Source organism: Lolium perenne, chromosome 3 (assembly GCF_019359855.2).
Source record: "Lolium perenne isolate Kyuss_39 chromosome 3, Kyuss_2.0, whole genome shotgun sequence".
Classification (NCBI taxonomy): Eukaryota; Viridiplantae; Streptophyta; class Magnoliopsida; order Poales; family Poaceae; genus Lolium; species Lolium perenne.
This window is the reverse complement of record NC_067246.2, coordinates 268930590-268947728: the sequence shown is the minus strand read 5'-3', so window position 1 is coordinate 268947728 and position 17139 is coordinate 268930590. Positions and strand designations below refer to the sequence as shown.

General features: G+C 43.3%; 1 protein-coding gene across 1 annotated transcript; it reads left to right on the top strand.

Annotated features, from left to right (window-relative positions):
- The first annotated feature begins 632 nt into the window (after positions 1-632).
- On the top strand, positions 633-9403 carry LOC127344004 (conserved oligomeric Golgi complex subunit 1). The gene is made up of 6 exons (XM_051370227.2): positions 633-2926; positions 3520-3714; positions 6669-6973; positions 7061-7246; positions 8092-8269; positions 8718-9403. Exons 1-6 carry the CDS (start codon positions 728-730, stop codon positions 8859-8861), a joined length of 3207 nt encoding a protein of 1068 aa, XP_051226187.1. The 5' UTR covers positions 633-727; the 3' UTR covers positions 8862-9403.
- Positions 9404-17139: the final 7736 nt, after the last annotated feature.

The window sequence follows — 17139 nt, the reverse complement described above, 5'->3', positions numbered from 1 at the left end:
TACGTTTACCATGAATGTTCCCAAATTCTTATGGTGTGAGGCAGTTATGACTGCTACGTATTTGGTCAACAGAATGCCTTCAAAGATTCTAGGTATGCAATCTTCTCGCAAACTCCTTCTAAATAACAATGATTTTGTTGTGGCACCCAAACTTTTTGGTTGTACATGTTTTGTAAGGGATCACAGGCTATCTGTTCGCAAGCTAAATCACCGGGCTATCAAATGTATTTTATTGGCTATTCCTCCAGACAAAAGGGTGATACGTTGCAAACATATCTATAATTTTTTATGCTTTATGCTTGTTTTACATCAATTTCTATACGTTTTGTTTACATTTTGTTGCATTTTTATGCATTTTCCTGAACTAATCTATTGAAAAGATGCCACAGTGCTAGTTCTGTTTTCACATGAACTGTGTGTTTGTATTTATCAATTTTTTTGTTTTAATTTGTCATGTCTAGTTCATTTTTTTGACAACTCATATCTTGTTCATTCTATTGTACTCAATGTATACTTTTTTTCCTTGAAAAAACCATGATCGTTTTCACTACCTGTTGAGGTTGGGGGGCTATCGTGGTCCACCTGCAGTGCACCCTCCCAAACCCAAAGCCCACCACTGCAAAAACTGAAACAACCGTGCATCTTCTTCTGCTAGCAAGCAGCAGTCTCCCTCGCTCCCACCCTCACCCGACCCGCTCCTGGATCTCGCCGGAAAACCGCGGCCACGATGCCCGCCGCGGCCGCCTCCGGCGGCGGCGTGGCCGACGCCGAGGAGCTCTTCCGCACCAGGCGCATCGCCGAGATCCGCGCGGCGGAGGGCGCCACGCGCCGCGAGATCGCCGCCAAGGAGGAGGACCTCCGCCAGCTCGTCGGCCGCAGCTACCGCGACCTCCTCGACTCCGCCGACTCCATCCTGCTCATCAAGCACTCCTCCGACGCCATCTCCCGCAACCTCGCCCGCGTCTCCGACTCCCTCTCCTCCCTCTCCCCGCCGCCCCCCGAGCCGCCCACCAGCGCCGCCCCGTCCGGCGCCCGCGCGCGGCTCTACGCCGCGGCGGCGCGCGCCAAGTACCTCGTCGACACGCCCGAGCACATCTGGGGCCGCCTCGACGAGGGCATGCTCCTGGAGGCCGCGGGGCGGTACGCGCGGGCGCAGGCCGTGCACCGCCTGCTCTCCCGCGACGCCGCCGCCGCCGCGCGCTTCCCGCTCCTCGCGCACCAGGCGCAGCTCGTGGAGGCGTTCCGGCCCCAGATCGCGCAGCGCGCCCGCGAGCGCCTCGCCGACCGCCGCCTCCCCGTCGCGGCCCACGCCGACGCGCTCGCCGCCGTCGCCGCGATCGACGCGCCGTCGCTCACCCCGTCCCAGGCGCTGCTCCTGCTCCTCTCCTCGCGCCGCGCCTGGATCTCCCAGGCTCTAGCCGAGCTGGCCTCGGATCCGGCCGCCTACGCCTCCGTGCTCTGCGACGTCGCCCGGATCGTCCAGGCCACCCTCGGCCACGTCGGGCAGCTGTTTGTGCACGCGCTCACCGAGCTACCGCTGTTCTACAAGACAGTGCTCGAGTCACCGCCCCCCGCGCAGCTGTTCGGTGGCATTCCAGACCCTGACGACGAGATGCGGATGTGGAGAGAGCACTGGGATCAGCTTGAGGCTACCATGGTGCTACTTGAGCCGGATGCTGTGGCACAAACCTGTACAGGCTGGCTTAAGGAATGCTGCGATGAGATCTTTGGGGTGGTTGCGGGCGCGCAGAGGCTAGTTGATGCCATTGGAAGTGGGGAGGGGCTTGGCTCGGTACAGCGGCTTATGCGTGAGACGCTAGATGGGAGGAAAGGACTGGAAGCGAGTTTGGAGCAGTGGCTCAAGAGCGTGTTTGGGTCAGAGATTGAATCCCCGTGGGATCAAATCCGCGGATTGATCTTGAAAGAAGGGAAGGACGTGTTTGAGGACTGGATGGAGGAAGCATTTGTCCGACGAATGAAGGACATTGTTCATTCAGAATTCGATAGCTTGGGTGGCACTGTTAATGTCATGGAATCAGTTGAGGCGATCGGTGCCAATGCTGATCCAAAGGATGCCGCCGATTTCCTGGTGCATATGAGAAAGGCTTCCACTGGAGGCAGCGTATGGTTCTCTGAGTCTAAGATCAAGAAAGGGGGTGTTTTAGCACACTTGAAACCGATTGCTGACGAGAATGACTTCCACAGCTGCCTAGACTCGTATTTTGGGCCGGAAGTTAGCCGCATCAAGAATGCAATTGACAGCAAATGCAAAAGTATTCTTGAGGACCTGTTAATCTTTGTTGAGTCACACAATTCTGTTCCGAGGTTGAAGGAATTGGTGCCCTACCTTCAGGAGAAATGCTACAGGACCATCTTGGGAGTACTGAACAATTTAGAAGCCGAACTGGGAAAGCTCTCTGATTCATTGGGAACCAAAAGTGGTGATGTCAGTGAGCCTGCTGCATCCGTTATTGTGGAGAGGTCTCTTTTCATTGGCCGCCTCTTGTTTGCCTTGAGATATCATTCAAGTCATGTACCCCTGATACTAAGCTCCCCAAGGCAGTGGGTAAAGGATTCTGGTGGTGCAGCATTTGCCAGGTTATCATCGCCCACGCCAAGACATTCAAGAGCATCGTTTGATTCGGCGGTACCTTTTACCCCCAGGAGGCACACATTTGACAGCCCTAGGAGTCCTGGAAATCAGTTTTCTGACAGTCCAAGAAGGCAACCTCTTGCTGCAGCTGCTTCCTTGTTTGGTGCTGATGATAGCTCCAATCCCAAACTTGATGAACTCAACAGGACCTTAAAGGCACTATGCATTACAGCTCACACTTTGTGGATCACATGGGTGGCCGCTGAATTGTCAGGCCTTCTTTCATATGCTCTTAATGCAGATGATTCATTAGCCTCATCAGCCCCTTTAAGGGTACGCCCTCAGCGCCACTCGTTTTTCATTTTTGTTCTTGATCATTCTTATTACATATTACACTGACGTATGTCACGTATCTAGCTATGTGTCTCATGCTATTCATATTATTAGTAGGGCAGATTTTAGCTATGTTTCCTATGAAGATATATATCTAGAGTAACATAATTGACCCATACAACTTGTAAATTGTCATAATTATGCATCATGTTGGACATGACTCAACAGAAAGGAGACTTTTTCTCTGTGATTTAGCACCACTGTAGTATTTTAGAAATTCTGGAACAATGTAGATGTTCGTACTTAAAGAAGTTTGGTTTTGCGTGCGACAGAACCTCAACTTGGGAATAATATCTCCTAGGATGGCTATGGAGTTGTACCCTAACGGTGCACCTTTTCGAGACACTAAATAATTATTTTTCCTGTAGTTGTACTTCCGAAATGGGTTTGTCTATATACAGTCATTAAGTTCCATTTAAAGATTTCAGCATCACTCCATTGTTGTATGGAGCTATTTCAATGTAAAAAAGAAACATCTTATCTTTTGTTATGTATGCTGCTTGTTTTGATTGTTGGTATGCTTGCCTTGTCAGGGATGGGAAGTAACAGTCATCAAACAAGAGGAACCGGCTGATGGACCCATGGAGATGCAAATCGCTCTTCCATCAATGCCTTCACTGTACATTATATCTTTTCTTTACCAATCATGTCTGGAGATACATAAAATTGGAGGGCACATCCTGGACAGAATTGTATTGCATAAGTTTGCGTGGGAGTTACTACAGAAGGTATGTTCTATGATAACAATTTATCAAGATGCATAACACTATGTTATTGTTCTGATACTTCATTACTTGTAGGGAAGAACTCAGGAGTTCTTTGAGTTGTTTTGTAACTAAGCTGCTTTACCACGTGTCTCCATAAAAAACAAATAACTTGGTGCATTTGTTTGCTTGTTAGCACTGATTATTGAGTTTTGTAATTAGTTTTCCTAGTTGTGTTCTTTGCTGAGAAAGCATGGCATGCTTAACTCCTATAAACAAATAAGTTTGTGGTGATGGTGTGTCTGCCCTTGTGGCAACAGAACCATAGGATCTGAAGCCAATGGCTAACACCTTGCTGATGGTTTGCTTGCTCTTCCCTGAAGTGAATTAAATAACAATTGCAGCTGCCAGGTCTTAGAGTGAATACCTGCCACTCATCAGACAGAAGCATACTATCTGGACCAAGCCCCTGATACATGCATGCCATAGAAAGTCATTTAAACATGCATGCCACAGAAAGTCATCTAAATATTCTTCTAGGCTAGCGCCTACTCTTCTCAGTCCCTTAGCTGGCCGACATTCTTCCTCCATCGGTCCACATCATCTCTCCAGCTTAATCCATGAACAGCCCCCCTGTGTCACTCGTCTCATCTCCCAGGTTCCGGCGCCTCAATTCCTCAGGGAAACCGTCACCGCCAAACTGGCCTCCTCCGTCGCTGGTCTGGTCATGGTCACACATAGGTCCTTGTCACCTCTTCTCTCCCCGTTGCCTCATACCAGTGTCGAATTCCATCGGAACAGGGATGCAGATGCAGCTTTGTAGCAGTGCTGCCATTTGCACCACCTCCTCATCTTCCTCCAGCACATTCCATTGCCTTGCTCTCGAGCCTTTCTCGGCTTCTCCGTTGCCACTAAGAACAACTAGTCGAAATCAAGGTGTGGTCTTACCCACAAAGGATCATGGTGATTTGGTTAGATAGGGGAGCTTTACCCACGAATTGTTTAACAGCTAAGTGTAGAAGAACAGAACCACCAGAACCGCTTTAAATGATCATAGTGTTTTTGTTAGGCAACAAGCGTGTGGCTTCTATTCTCTATCAGCTTTCAGCGTTAGCACATAAACATACAAGAAAATGCCTGGTATTTATTGTCTTCACTCACTGGTTAAGATCAAGTGTATTTCTGTTTTACCCAGTGAGAGAGAGGCACATAATTAAGCACCTCAGTTTTGAACCAAGTCCAGTGCAGTATCAGTTCTTATTCAGTTTCAGGCAAAGCTGAATGCAACTGTTTATATGGTATCAGACCAACATGTTTTCAGATCCAAACAGCAGACATATGTAAATAACCTGTAATACCACCAATGATTATCAACTTTGTGTAAATCTGAGAATAGTTTTAGCATAACCGGGTTGGATGGTTTAGTTTCCCGTTCTGGGTTTGTTTAGTTCGGTTGGAAATGGCCATTTCTGTCCTACGGGTTGGGTTAGCTTGGTTTCCTGATGTAAACAGTTGGGTATGATTAGTTATGGGTCTGAATAGTTACGGGTGGAACTGACCAAAACTTCAGGTTAAGACCCAGTTTTTCAGATGGGCCTGAGCAGTTTTCTTTTAAGTTCAACGCCTAGACACAAAAGCAGCAATTTGATGGTTCGTGCTAGACTTGCGAGCCCCCTGTGCATCGCATGCATCATTTGTGCACTTGTGCTGCCATAAATATCAACTAGCTCATTGGAGAAGCGAGCTAGCTTTGTGCTGCTTGTTGTAGGCAACTAGACCGTAACAGGCTAGCTATCTAGCAGAGTTTGCTTTGATACTACGTGCAAAGGTGGAGCATGCAATAGTGAAGCGAGACCTGCGACAGTTTTAACCGAAAACTAGGAACCGGGCTTAACCCATAGATTGGCAAGTGGTTTGGTTTTGGCTTTGGTTTGGGTGGATGATGTGCATAGTTTGGTTTAGCTTTAGTTTTGCGGGGCGGTAGGGGTGTGGTTCAGTTATGGTTCCAAACTGCCCATGCTTGGGTACAGTTTAGGGGTGTGATTCATACACAAAAATTACTCTGTGCCATTGCCAGCCTTATTTGTGTGTATGAATTTTTCAGCAGCATTCATGTTACAGAGTAATTCAAGTCTGGCCTATCTTTGATAGACACTCTTCAGTCTTGTTCAAAGTCTATATGTCTATGTTTACATGAAAAGAATGTCTGCACTCTATAGATATATTCCTAGTCGAAAAGATGATTGTGGTAACAGAGAGTTAGGGCAGTGTAACAGATTTAATTTTAACTGCCTCGGCCACTTGATATAGGCCTAGCAGCAAGCAATTGATTATCATGCCTTGTTTCTTACTCCATAGAGGTTACGGATTTGTCAATCCACTTTCATGTAGCCACTACATGTCGATAGCCATGTTTTGGCTCCTATGAACACATGCCAAAAAATTCAATATGTAGATACTCGTGTCTTTTGCTTGTGCAAATTTTCCCGAAGAATGGAAGATAAAATCTATAAAAGGTAAATGCTATCACTGAACTTGTTTGTTACACAGAAGAGAAAACTATTCTTCTTTCCTCCCAAAAATATACATGTGCATAAAGGGCATAATTTTCTTTTATTATTTTGAAATTTGTGAATTCAATTTTCTTTTCTACAAGTCAATCATCTCACACAATAATACATTGTCGCCATATGCATTTAAGACATTAATTTGTTTGTCATCAGTTAACATACCATGATAGAACATTTCTGACTCTGTTGCAGTGCACCGGCACTTGACTAGTATACATAAAGTCGTGACTTGTGAGCATATTTTGCCTGCAATACATCATCTGCTGATTGGTTTTCCAAGTAATGTTTTAAGTGTCACTATTAACATTTTTGTTTTAAGCGTTAACTATTATATTCCATTTAGTTTGGATATGAAAGTGCAGACTTCCATTCTAGTCAGTGAACTAACGTGTACTTAAACTCATGTAGGTTATCAATATCTATGAAAACCTTTTGGCATCTATCGAGTTAGGTAACTCACAGGTTTCAGATAAAGGTGTTCTGCAAATACTGCTAGATCTGCGTTTCATTGGTGATATCCTATCAGGAGGCAAAAAATCTCCCACCAACTCTTCTGAAACACAAGTGAAACAGGACTCTTTACCAAGCACCATGGCTAAGAGTTCCTACAGGAGAAAACAGTCACAATTCCAGGCAGACTCAGCTACCATAGAACCGATAAACAAGTTGATAAATAAATTCTCACAAAGACTGGATCCAATAGACTGGGCAACGTAAGTATTTTCTCTGTTATAAATATGAACGTTTGACTAAATTAGGTTGCTCAGTAATCTTCCCTAACCATGTCTCAATTGAAACAGGTATGAACATTACTTGTGGGAGAATGAGAAGCAGTCTTACAAACGCTGCGTTGTTCTTTTCGGTTTCTTGGTTCAACTGAATCACATGTATACTGGCGCCGTACAAAAGTTACCAACAAAAGCAAACACCGATTCAAATATTATGAGGTGCTCTCAGGTTCCAAGATTCAAATATTTGCCAATCAGGTAAATAATTGTTCGGTCTTAACTGTAAGCCATTTATTTAAAGCATCCTCCAGTTATAAAATATGGGCAGCTCCAGTTGAAAATTCTAGTAGGACTGTTTCTACAGTTTGCGTTGAACGGTTTTTGAACATCCTACACATACTCACCTGACAATGTTGCAATACATATATCATAAGTTGTGCATGAAATTAAGTAGGTACCTTGAAGTCGTAGGAGAATGTTGCAAGCCATCATTTCTTATGAAATTAGTTAGAGGTCGTTTGGTATCTATCATTTGAGCCTGGAATCCTGGAATTCATTTTAAAATTCCATAGGTGGGCTGTTTGGTTGCCACAGAATTGGACCATCATTTCATTTGGGAAATCCAGCAAAATGATGCCATGTGTAATCACAATTCCGAGCTGAAACCCGTCATTCACAATTCCTGTGGCAACCAAACAAATTCAATATTGAATTCTACTGTCATTTACAATTCCTGTGGCAACCAAACAAGTGTCCATTTCTAAAATTACAATGTAAATGTGTATTCATTTCAAAATGCTACAAATGAAATGAAAACCTGGCTTCCAAACGACTTCTTACAGTTGTCGTCTGTCTCATTACACAAAGTAAGCTGACAAAGCACTCATGGACCTCATGGTGAATTGTCAAAGACATGTTTTCAGTGTCTCCTTTCTGCGTAAGTAGGACTGCTTGATGATTGGTGTTGCTATATCTCTCCCCTTGTTGCTTTGGGCCCTGTGGTCGGAGTTACTTTTTTCCCCTTTGCGAGGATTCGTTGTGATGAGCAAACATGCTAGTTTCTAGGTTATAGCTGCTTCACTGATCACCTTTTCCGCTTGTAGTGCCCCAGCTCTATCATCAAGAACGCCCAAATCATCACTACAGTCACCATCTGAGGATTCAGCGTCTAGAAGCCCCTGGAAATCATATTCGAATGGCGAAAGATCTACCGCATCAGAATATGATAGTAATGCAAGTCTTGGAAGTGCTGCTCCATTGCTCAAGTCTTTTGTTACCCAGGTAAGTAACCAGCCATGTTTATTACTCTTTTTATCTTGTCCTTGCATTCAAATTTTTGAAGTGAAACTACCCAATGGCGACAATGCATTGGCGTAGCTTCTCGTAAATGGTGTCCCATATGTTAATACCCATTCTGCTTGGCAGAAGATCTTTTGGCATCGTCATGTAGGAAGTTACTGAGACTTAGTACAGTTCAACATGTCAAGAGAATTATGGTCATCTATGGATTTATGTCTTGACAACATTTTTATCAAGTCAACATAATCTTTTATTTATGGTTGAATATCGTTAAGGCCAGTTGGGTAGGCGGATTTGAAAAGATGCTGTATATAGTTCTTTATCGTAGTCAAAGCATATTGGCTAGATTTGAGATATGACATGTATTTCTAAATTCTAATTGAATAGCAATGTTCAGCTAAAAACATATCCTTGCTTTGTCGTTTATCAGGTTGGGAGCAAATTTGGGGAGAACACATCGAGATGGGGGTCCATGCTCTCTGATGGGCAGGTTGGGAAGCTCAGCGACATTCTTCCTGGGCCAGCAGCTGGGTTCTTCTCATCTTTCACATCCGGTGTTCGCTATGATTCATAGTCTGTGAAGGCGTCAATCTAAGCCTTCAGTCAGTACCTCAAATGGAAATGCGTGTCAGCATGTCTGCGGCAGCTCTTCTGATGAATGAGATCTGGTGCTGGAAATCTGTTGCTTACAGATTGACAACACGTAGTTGGCCCAGTGGTGCTCATCACATCGTACCAAGCCTCTTAGCACTTGAGGAGAGCTCCAGCAGATCTGATGGCGCTCAAGATTGGCTTGCTTAACCTGCAGATATGGAACAGGTGGTGATACGAGGAATCAAATCCTTTTTTATACGTGCTTTCGTGCGTGCATTTTGACAAGGTATATAGGAGAAAAGCAGTTACAGCTTCCTACTGAAATTAGCTCACCATATTTGGACACTGGCCTCGTGAAAAGAATTTTGGAGTCCATTTTCTTTCTTTCTTGTCTGTGGCTATTTGGGAGCGTTAAGTTGGAACAGCGAGCGGTTGTGGTTTCCCAAGCGTGGTAAATTTCCATGTGTAGTTGTTGTGTACACTGCAAATATAGCAATAAAGCATGTATTATTCTCCTTGAAACTACTACCGAGTGTCACCATTATTTTCTCTGTACAATTTATCTATGTGCACGTTTTTTCAGCTAATACTTCCGAAACGTACTCAGGAGCCAGGACCACGCATGAATCAAGGGATAGCAGCAGAAGCTGAAATCTATTGGCATCACGCCATCAGGGCGTTGAGCGCTGGTGGATGAGACGTTGCTTGAAGCGCGATAGCTGCCTGTGTCCTGGGCCGTTGTCTGTGACGACGGCTCGCACGCAAAAGCTCCGCACCGGAAAAGGCGTCGCCCTTTCCTTGCCTCGACGTATGTGGCGATCCGAGGTCCATGGCGAGCACGGATGGCGAACCGCCAACAGCTCCTCCAACTTGTCAAAAATGAGTGCCGCGTACGTGTGGTACTTACCGGTACGTAGGTACTGGATAATAAATAAACGAATAGATCGCTGAATGCATGTTGTTGGCTCTCTCAAACCTTGGTTCGGCATAGGCTACATCGATGAGAATCCACTCCACAGGAGCTCATCATCTCTCTCAAAACCTGGAAGAAATCTTTTGACAAGATTCGACAGACCATTATTTTACTCAGACCGATTCGACAACACAACCACCGTGTCTCTTCTTAGTTATGGATTTCGTCCAGCAAGGCACGCTTTCTGGCTGTTCATATCTTCCTTGCCGACTCCCAGTTGCGACGGAGAGCTACATTGCTTGACCTTCTAGACGACCATTATATTAGAAAGAAAAAAAAAAGGAGAGTACACATTCGTACCAACCATGGACCATGGTGCAGTGCTGCAACGATTTTTCACATAGCAAGGAAAAGCTAGCCGCACGCGATCTCGGCTCAGAAGTCCAAACACGGCTATGGTGGGTGGGGTCCGAGCTAATTAAGCGTCTGGTTCCCGCGGTAGCCGTGTGCATATAATGGTTTTTAAAAATGTAAAATGCAAAAATCATGGACCTAGATTGTGTGTCGTCTCATGTAAACTAGTTATTCACTTTTTTTTTCGAGAAATTACAATCACACACCCCATTTTGTATGTCATACTTCTAAAAAAATTAAAATGTATTTTTTTTTGCAGGTGCACAACATATAACATAACCCATGCTCATAATCTATTTCTCACCTTATAAAAAATTGGAAGTGTCACATCCAATAATAAGGTTGGGGGATAACTAGTTGAAGAATATTCGCTCATGATTTTCGTTCATTGCAGTGGAAAGGTTGTGGGATTGCTGTTCTGGCGACTAGAAGTCTGGATCTAGCGGCCTCAGCTCAAGCAGCTAGCTGCTTTCACACTTTGTCTCGGCTGCCCAATTCAGCATTCTGTGCACGTTCTCGTCTGAGGATGATCCATCCACCGCACTCCCTAGAGCCCTAGACACCGCAGGGCATCGCAGTCGAATCAGCCTCTGATGTACGCTTTTATATGCTGTCGATCTAAAGGGAAGGGCAAGGCAGGCACTCTTTGTGAAGAACAAGAGCTGGTGGTACGTTGCAACTTGCAATAGAGTAGAGTGTTCCACATATGGCAGATCACTAGATCAGAGTATTATAGTTATGGAGATCTTCTTCCTTTCTTCCAAAGGGATAGCCATAGTCTATAGAGATCTTAACATATGTGGATGAAGGAACACCATGTACATGTCATGAAACAAAATCTCGGCTAAACACCATGTGCAAAGGGAGGTGGCATTCTGCAAAGTGGAAACATGTAAGATTTCAAGAATCACGGTTGGAAGAGATACTGGCGGTTTGTCGAAATATTTTATTTTGCACTTTGTATAATCGATCTTTTGAGCATGGTTTCCACTGTTTAATCTTCTTCACAGTGTGGGCAGTTTCACCTGATGTTTGCTACATATAGAGACCGAAACACATGTGTGTGTGATCAGTGATTCAGTTACAAGACAAGCTTGAAAGTTGTATATGGTGGGTCAAGAAACTGTGTACTACGGCTCCTACAAGATCCGGCATTGAACATGTGCAGATGATCTCCTTGCCGGTCCCCGAATTCGAAGCACACCTTTGAAAACTGCCGTACACAAAAGTACCCGTACTAGTTGCTAGTTGTTGTGATTTACTTTCTTCTCCCCAATCTCTGTCTCTCTGTGGGGTATACATGGAGCGAGACACCTTTTGTTTAGATGAGTGAGACACCTTTTGCTGGGTAATTGGTCTGGGATGGGCTCGGGTTTTGCGTTAAAGCAGCGGCAGTGATAGGTCACTGTCTCTAGCCAGGTTTATTTGGGGGCATCTTTCCTTTTCCAAACGGGCCCTGCGGTTGCTTAACGCCAAAGCTAGTTGTTTTGGCTTGGGGTTAGCTGCTACAATACCACTAGTACAGTAGTTGCTAGCTAGCGGTCGAACTAGACTGCAGATGAAGTTGTTGATTCATGGAGGGGAATTTTCATGTATCTATCTAATTTTGGTGATTTTTCTTTTGGCAAAACTTACATCAAAGAGAGACCGTGAGGACTTCGTCAGTTTGCTTGGATGGTGGAACCTTAGCTTAGCACCTTTGATATAGATTTTTTCTAGAGAACACGTAGTTGAGAACTTGAGCTGTACTGGTGAACTATCAGCTACTCCAAATTCTAGGAAAAAGTTCTGATATCTTGATAGTATGTATCTACCATGATATAAATTTCAAATCCAAATTTGACCTAAAATTTGAAAAAGCTGTGAATAGTATCAAATAAAGTGACAATGGATTTTTTCATGACTTGTGTTGAAAAATCCATATTCAGATTTATTTAATATTGAATTAGAATGACGGCGTACTAGTAGTCTTTGAAGTGCTACTGCACCAACATGTCCCCATGGTTCTCATGCGTTTTGCTAGTGATACATTGTCGATGCATAATGACTTCTTCTTTGTTCCCTTAAGTCCGATCAATATAGTGCCCTCTTGGAAATTGTTCACCATTATTTGAAAAATATCTCGTGGGAGAGAGATGACATCTATCGAGATTAAAAGGGCGAGCCATGAGCTCGCAAGCTTGCCTCGTCTTTAGTCTCGCCCTGCTTTTTGGCTAGGCCACTTCTGTGTTGAGATCTTATCTATAATATCTAAATTAGAGCAACCCACTAAAGGTAATTCTCTCAACATGCAAGCATGCCACATCACCTTAATTGTTCCTATTGGCTATGACATGTCCCCACAATTTGTTGCATCCATGTCATTCACTCTATTTCACCTAACAATTACCTTTCCCATAAACCCTCCGTCTCCTCTAAACAAACGTTCGTTGCTACCAACCATTCGACTCCTCCATTACTGTTACTAGCCCTTCCTCTTCATCTCCACTCACGCATCATCATCACCGTATGGTTCCTTCGATTGGTTCATATTCCTGTGTTTGTTTTTTGTTCGGGTATTTTTACTTTGTCTTTCTCCATGAACCGCCGTGAGTCACACCCCTTCGTCTCATCCACGTTCCCAGCCAAGATAAGCTAACGTTTTTAGAGAACGATGGAGATTGGAATGCTCGAGGTCATCTGCCAGTACACGGAAGCGACAACATCCGAGACACTGCAGTGAAGTGAGCCACCTGCTTTCTTCCTCCGCCAGGATAATCAAAGTCCCGCCTCTCCTATCCCAGCTAATGTGTTTTCTCTGTGATGTCATTTCCCTTTCTTTTTGATGAATTATCACAGATTTCTGGGATTCCCTTTTTATATTCCTGCTACACACATATGGCGCTTGGGATGGCATCTAACACGGATTTGTTTTTGGAGTTGCAACAATTAAACGGAAGGTGTGGTCGCTACTCATCTTCCTCCAAGATCCACACGCTCAAGTGATGAAAGAGTTTTCTGAACGATGCCTAAACAGGTCCTTTCGCTCATCATCTGCTTTTTGGAATGTTGGATGACTAAGTTTCTGTGGAATTGCACTTCTTTTCATGTTTTTCTTTTGCAGGCAGGACACTGTTACACATCCTGACATCCAACCAAATTAATTCACAATGTAAGTTATCCACATTTAGTCATCGCTGGTAGGATAACCTTATGAGTAGTTTTCTTTGAAAAATAAACCATTGTAGTACAATGACCAAATTTTCGTAGGCAGGTGTCAAGGTATGTTACGTGATTTCCTCTCCACTTTTAACCATGTCTTCATGATTTTTCAGATGCTCACCCGAGTTGAACATTTTGATCTCCATAGAGGCTTTATCCTCAACATTGTTCAAGTGGTCCAAATTTTGTTCGTAAATTCAGATAAATTGTGCTTGTGCATTAATTTAGACAGTTATGAAACCAACAAAACTTTCTTATTTTTGTCAATGAAAGTTGCAAGCCTCTTGCTTTCTTTTAAAGAGAAATAAGTTGAAATATATTTCAATTTTTATGTATTGTTCCCCGCTTCGAGGCAAAACTCTCGACCTATCCTTGACACTCATTTAGTGCAATGTCACATGATCAAGGTAATCACATGGTAAGCGAGTATGTTCTGTTCATCTCTGAACCACTCTGCTTTCAATAGAGACATTGCTCTCTTTGTTATCACATTATTGTAAAGGGAATCAGTACCACATTGGTGTTATATTTTGTTTTTTAGATTGAAACTTCAAATGTTCACTAAGAAATACCGCAGCAACGCGCGGGGCATCGTCTAGTAGACTATATGTGAGGAATGTGCCTTTATTTCTGATGAATGGAATATTTATTTTCCCGCAAAATAATGTAATGAGATGAAAGAACCAAAACAGGAAAAGGAACTGTTCTGATTAATGGAATATCTCTTTTCACTAAAAGAAAGAAATAAGTAGTATAAGATGAAGGAGGCAAAACAGGATAATGATTTCTTTTGTGTGCCCTATTGCCCTACGTTTTCTTTGCGGCCCTACTATCTCATGGGCGGAAAATATAAAAAAATCACAAAAAGAAGAAGAGCGGAGTTCAACAATTGCTGAACAAGTAACCTCGTTGGCATCAATTAATAATTAGTTAACTAACGATCAACAGTTGTTGAACAATGACTATGCCAATAGTTTTCAGTCAACTCAGATTAATTTAAATTGTCAGATCTCTCCTACCAACAGCGACAACAACATCAACAAATAGGCCCTCAGTTGATCCAACAGTCCAACTGCTCCATAATTCTTCATGATTCGATCCAGATCCGAATGGAGAACAATATTTCAATGTATTGAAATATTGTTCCATCTGGCAGACGAACTGACGAAGAAATGTCATAATAATCCTTGTTATTCTGTACCAGGCATCGCATGATTGGTTTTCATAATAAGTTTATCGTTTATTCCTGGACCAGCACTTGATGATCATCATGTTGAAACGACATCACGATAGTATACTAATTAAATGGGGAAAAATATCTTTGAATGGAATGTGGCCTGCGGCCATGCGGTGTACCAACCAGTACAACGCCATAGACAACAATTTGTCTAAAAGGCAGGGAGAAATCAAAAGATTCGAGGCCCTTTCCCCTCGTCAACTCTTTATCCTAGCCAACTTGACGATAAACAAATGGCAAATTCAGGCAGCGAGGGCATTAGCAACAGTATCAAGATATGAAGAGACGGGAGGGTGGAGCAACCGGTTGCTTGACCCGTTCAGCTGGCCATTCTTCTCCGGTCGATTCGATGGCTATCGTTGCTGTTTTCTTCCTCTCCAGCTAGAACGGCGCCAGGGACAAGAAATGGGAAGCTCCGTAGGGAACATTTGGCATCTTCGCAAGAACAGATTCTTGACAGTTCATAGACCACACCATTGCCATGCCTGCATGTATGGACAGTATGGTCATGCTAAGCACGTCTGGTTTGTCCCAAACAGCAAACGTAGAGATATAATTAAGGTTTTTTTTATGTATTTGTGGGAACTATAAAACCCCTTCAATTGCCTGGAAAAATACCGACTGAAAGAAAAGAAAGAAACACAAAGATGCATTAGCGATAAACCAAATGCCGGGACTATGTACCTAACCCAACCCAACAGGCCACAACCACATAATCAATTACCCTTTCTCCATGCCAGTTCCAAGGGAGGGAGTACACATTTGGTGAGTGAGATATTTGGGACGAGACAGGACAGGAAAGCGTGTGCCTGCAAGATCGGTTGCAGAAGGGCAAAACCTGACAACGACTCGACACAACTTTCAACAATTCCCGGCTCATTCAGGCTGAACCACTTGGAAGCAGGCAGCAAATCGCCCAACGAAGACGGCGTGGCAATGCGCGCCGGTTATACCTACCGAGATGAGGATTTCTACCTGCCCTGTCGAAGATGGACAGGAGGAGATGATGCCCAAAGTCATTGGTTTGACGTCAAGGTTTGTTTCATGATACAGTTTTGCCTGGAGGCGTTCGCGGCTGGCCAGCTCACACCCAGAAGTTTCGACACCACCTCGTCTCATATGTGCGTTTTTCTATAGAAGAAGAGGTCTATTCCAGGTCTCAATTATTGCAATACTCTAGGGTACAGACTGAAGCTTCTCCACCTGAATGTGCTCTTTTTCTTTTCTTGTCTTTGGACAACAATTGCCTTATTTTGAGTGTTTTGGCTGAACTCTTTGCGTCCAATACCAGAAATTACTGGTCATTCAAGGCCAAAACATTAGGTCGTCTCTCTTCCCTTGAAAGTGATTTTAAGGATGATATAGCGACGGTTTGACACACAGGCAACCAATCAGCAAAAGAGTAACAAAACCTAGAAAATATTGAAGTTTTTTTGAAAAACATGACTACTTTGAAGACAAGTAGGGGAAATATTTAAAATTTCAGGTAATTTAACATATATGAAGGTCTGTAAGGAAGTTGAAAATTAGTCAAAAACATCTTTCAATAATTTTGCAACATAAATAGAAAGATAACAATATGAAATTGCAAGAAAAAGGAAATAACATGAAAATATAAAGTATATTCTAGATAACTTATTCACAAATATTTTAAGTACGTTTAAAAAATCAAGAAAACAAAACCCCTTTTGAATGTTTTTAGTTTCACCTTTTTTTCATTGCTCTTTTTTGTAGATTCGGCTGGCACATGTACAAAACTACCGCTGCTTGAGGAGGGGGGCAAATCTAGATGGTGTCGACACTTGATGGATGACAATTATTTTGTATTTGAAGTCGAGGATCCAAACTTAGACTTTGGTACCAACCGGAGATAGCAAATGAACTTTTCCCTATATATGATCTCTATTTGTTCTACTCTGAAGGCAGGGTTGAATAATTCAACACTACGTTCTGTTGAAACAATCTATAAAGATAATGGGTCTAACAAAAGATATGTATGATTAGGTTATAGCATTGATTTTTTGTCGGTGAGAAGAATGTTCTTAGTATATGGGAATGTATCACGCAAAATAAGGCCAACAAATTTGTTGTAAAATCCCAATATAATTGAAAGAACGTAATCTATTTTTTTCGACTATATCTAGACATTAAACTTGCATTGGACAACTATGTCAGCTGATATGGAAGCCCAAATGGTGGTTGGCATAGAAGACTCAATGAAATGCTAAAAATCACGGTCATGAGATTTTTCGTGAGCACCCATCTTGTTGCTTGAGTGCTCTAGAGGTTGCGGGTGTTGGCTTGGCTGGGTACAAGGTGTTTCCGACGGTCTTGGGCCTAGGGACTCTTGTATCTGGATCAACGATGTGCCTTGATTCATTTTCGGGCCTGTGGTGTGCTGTTTTCGCCAGTTTCACTTAATTAACCGTGCATGTATGGTCTTCTGGTTCGGTTTTCTTTATTAACTGGACTATTTCTCCTCTTCTTATAATG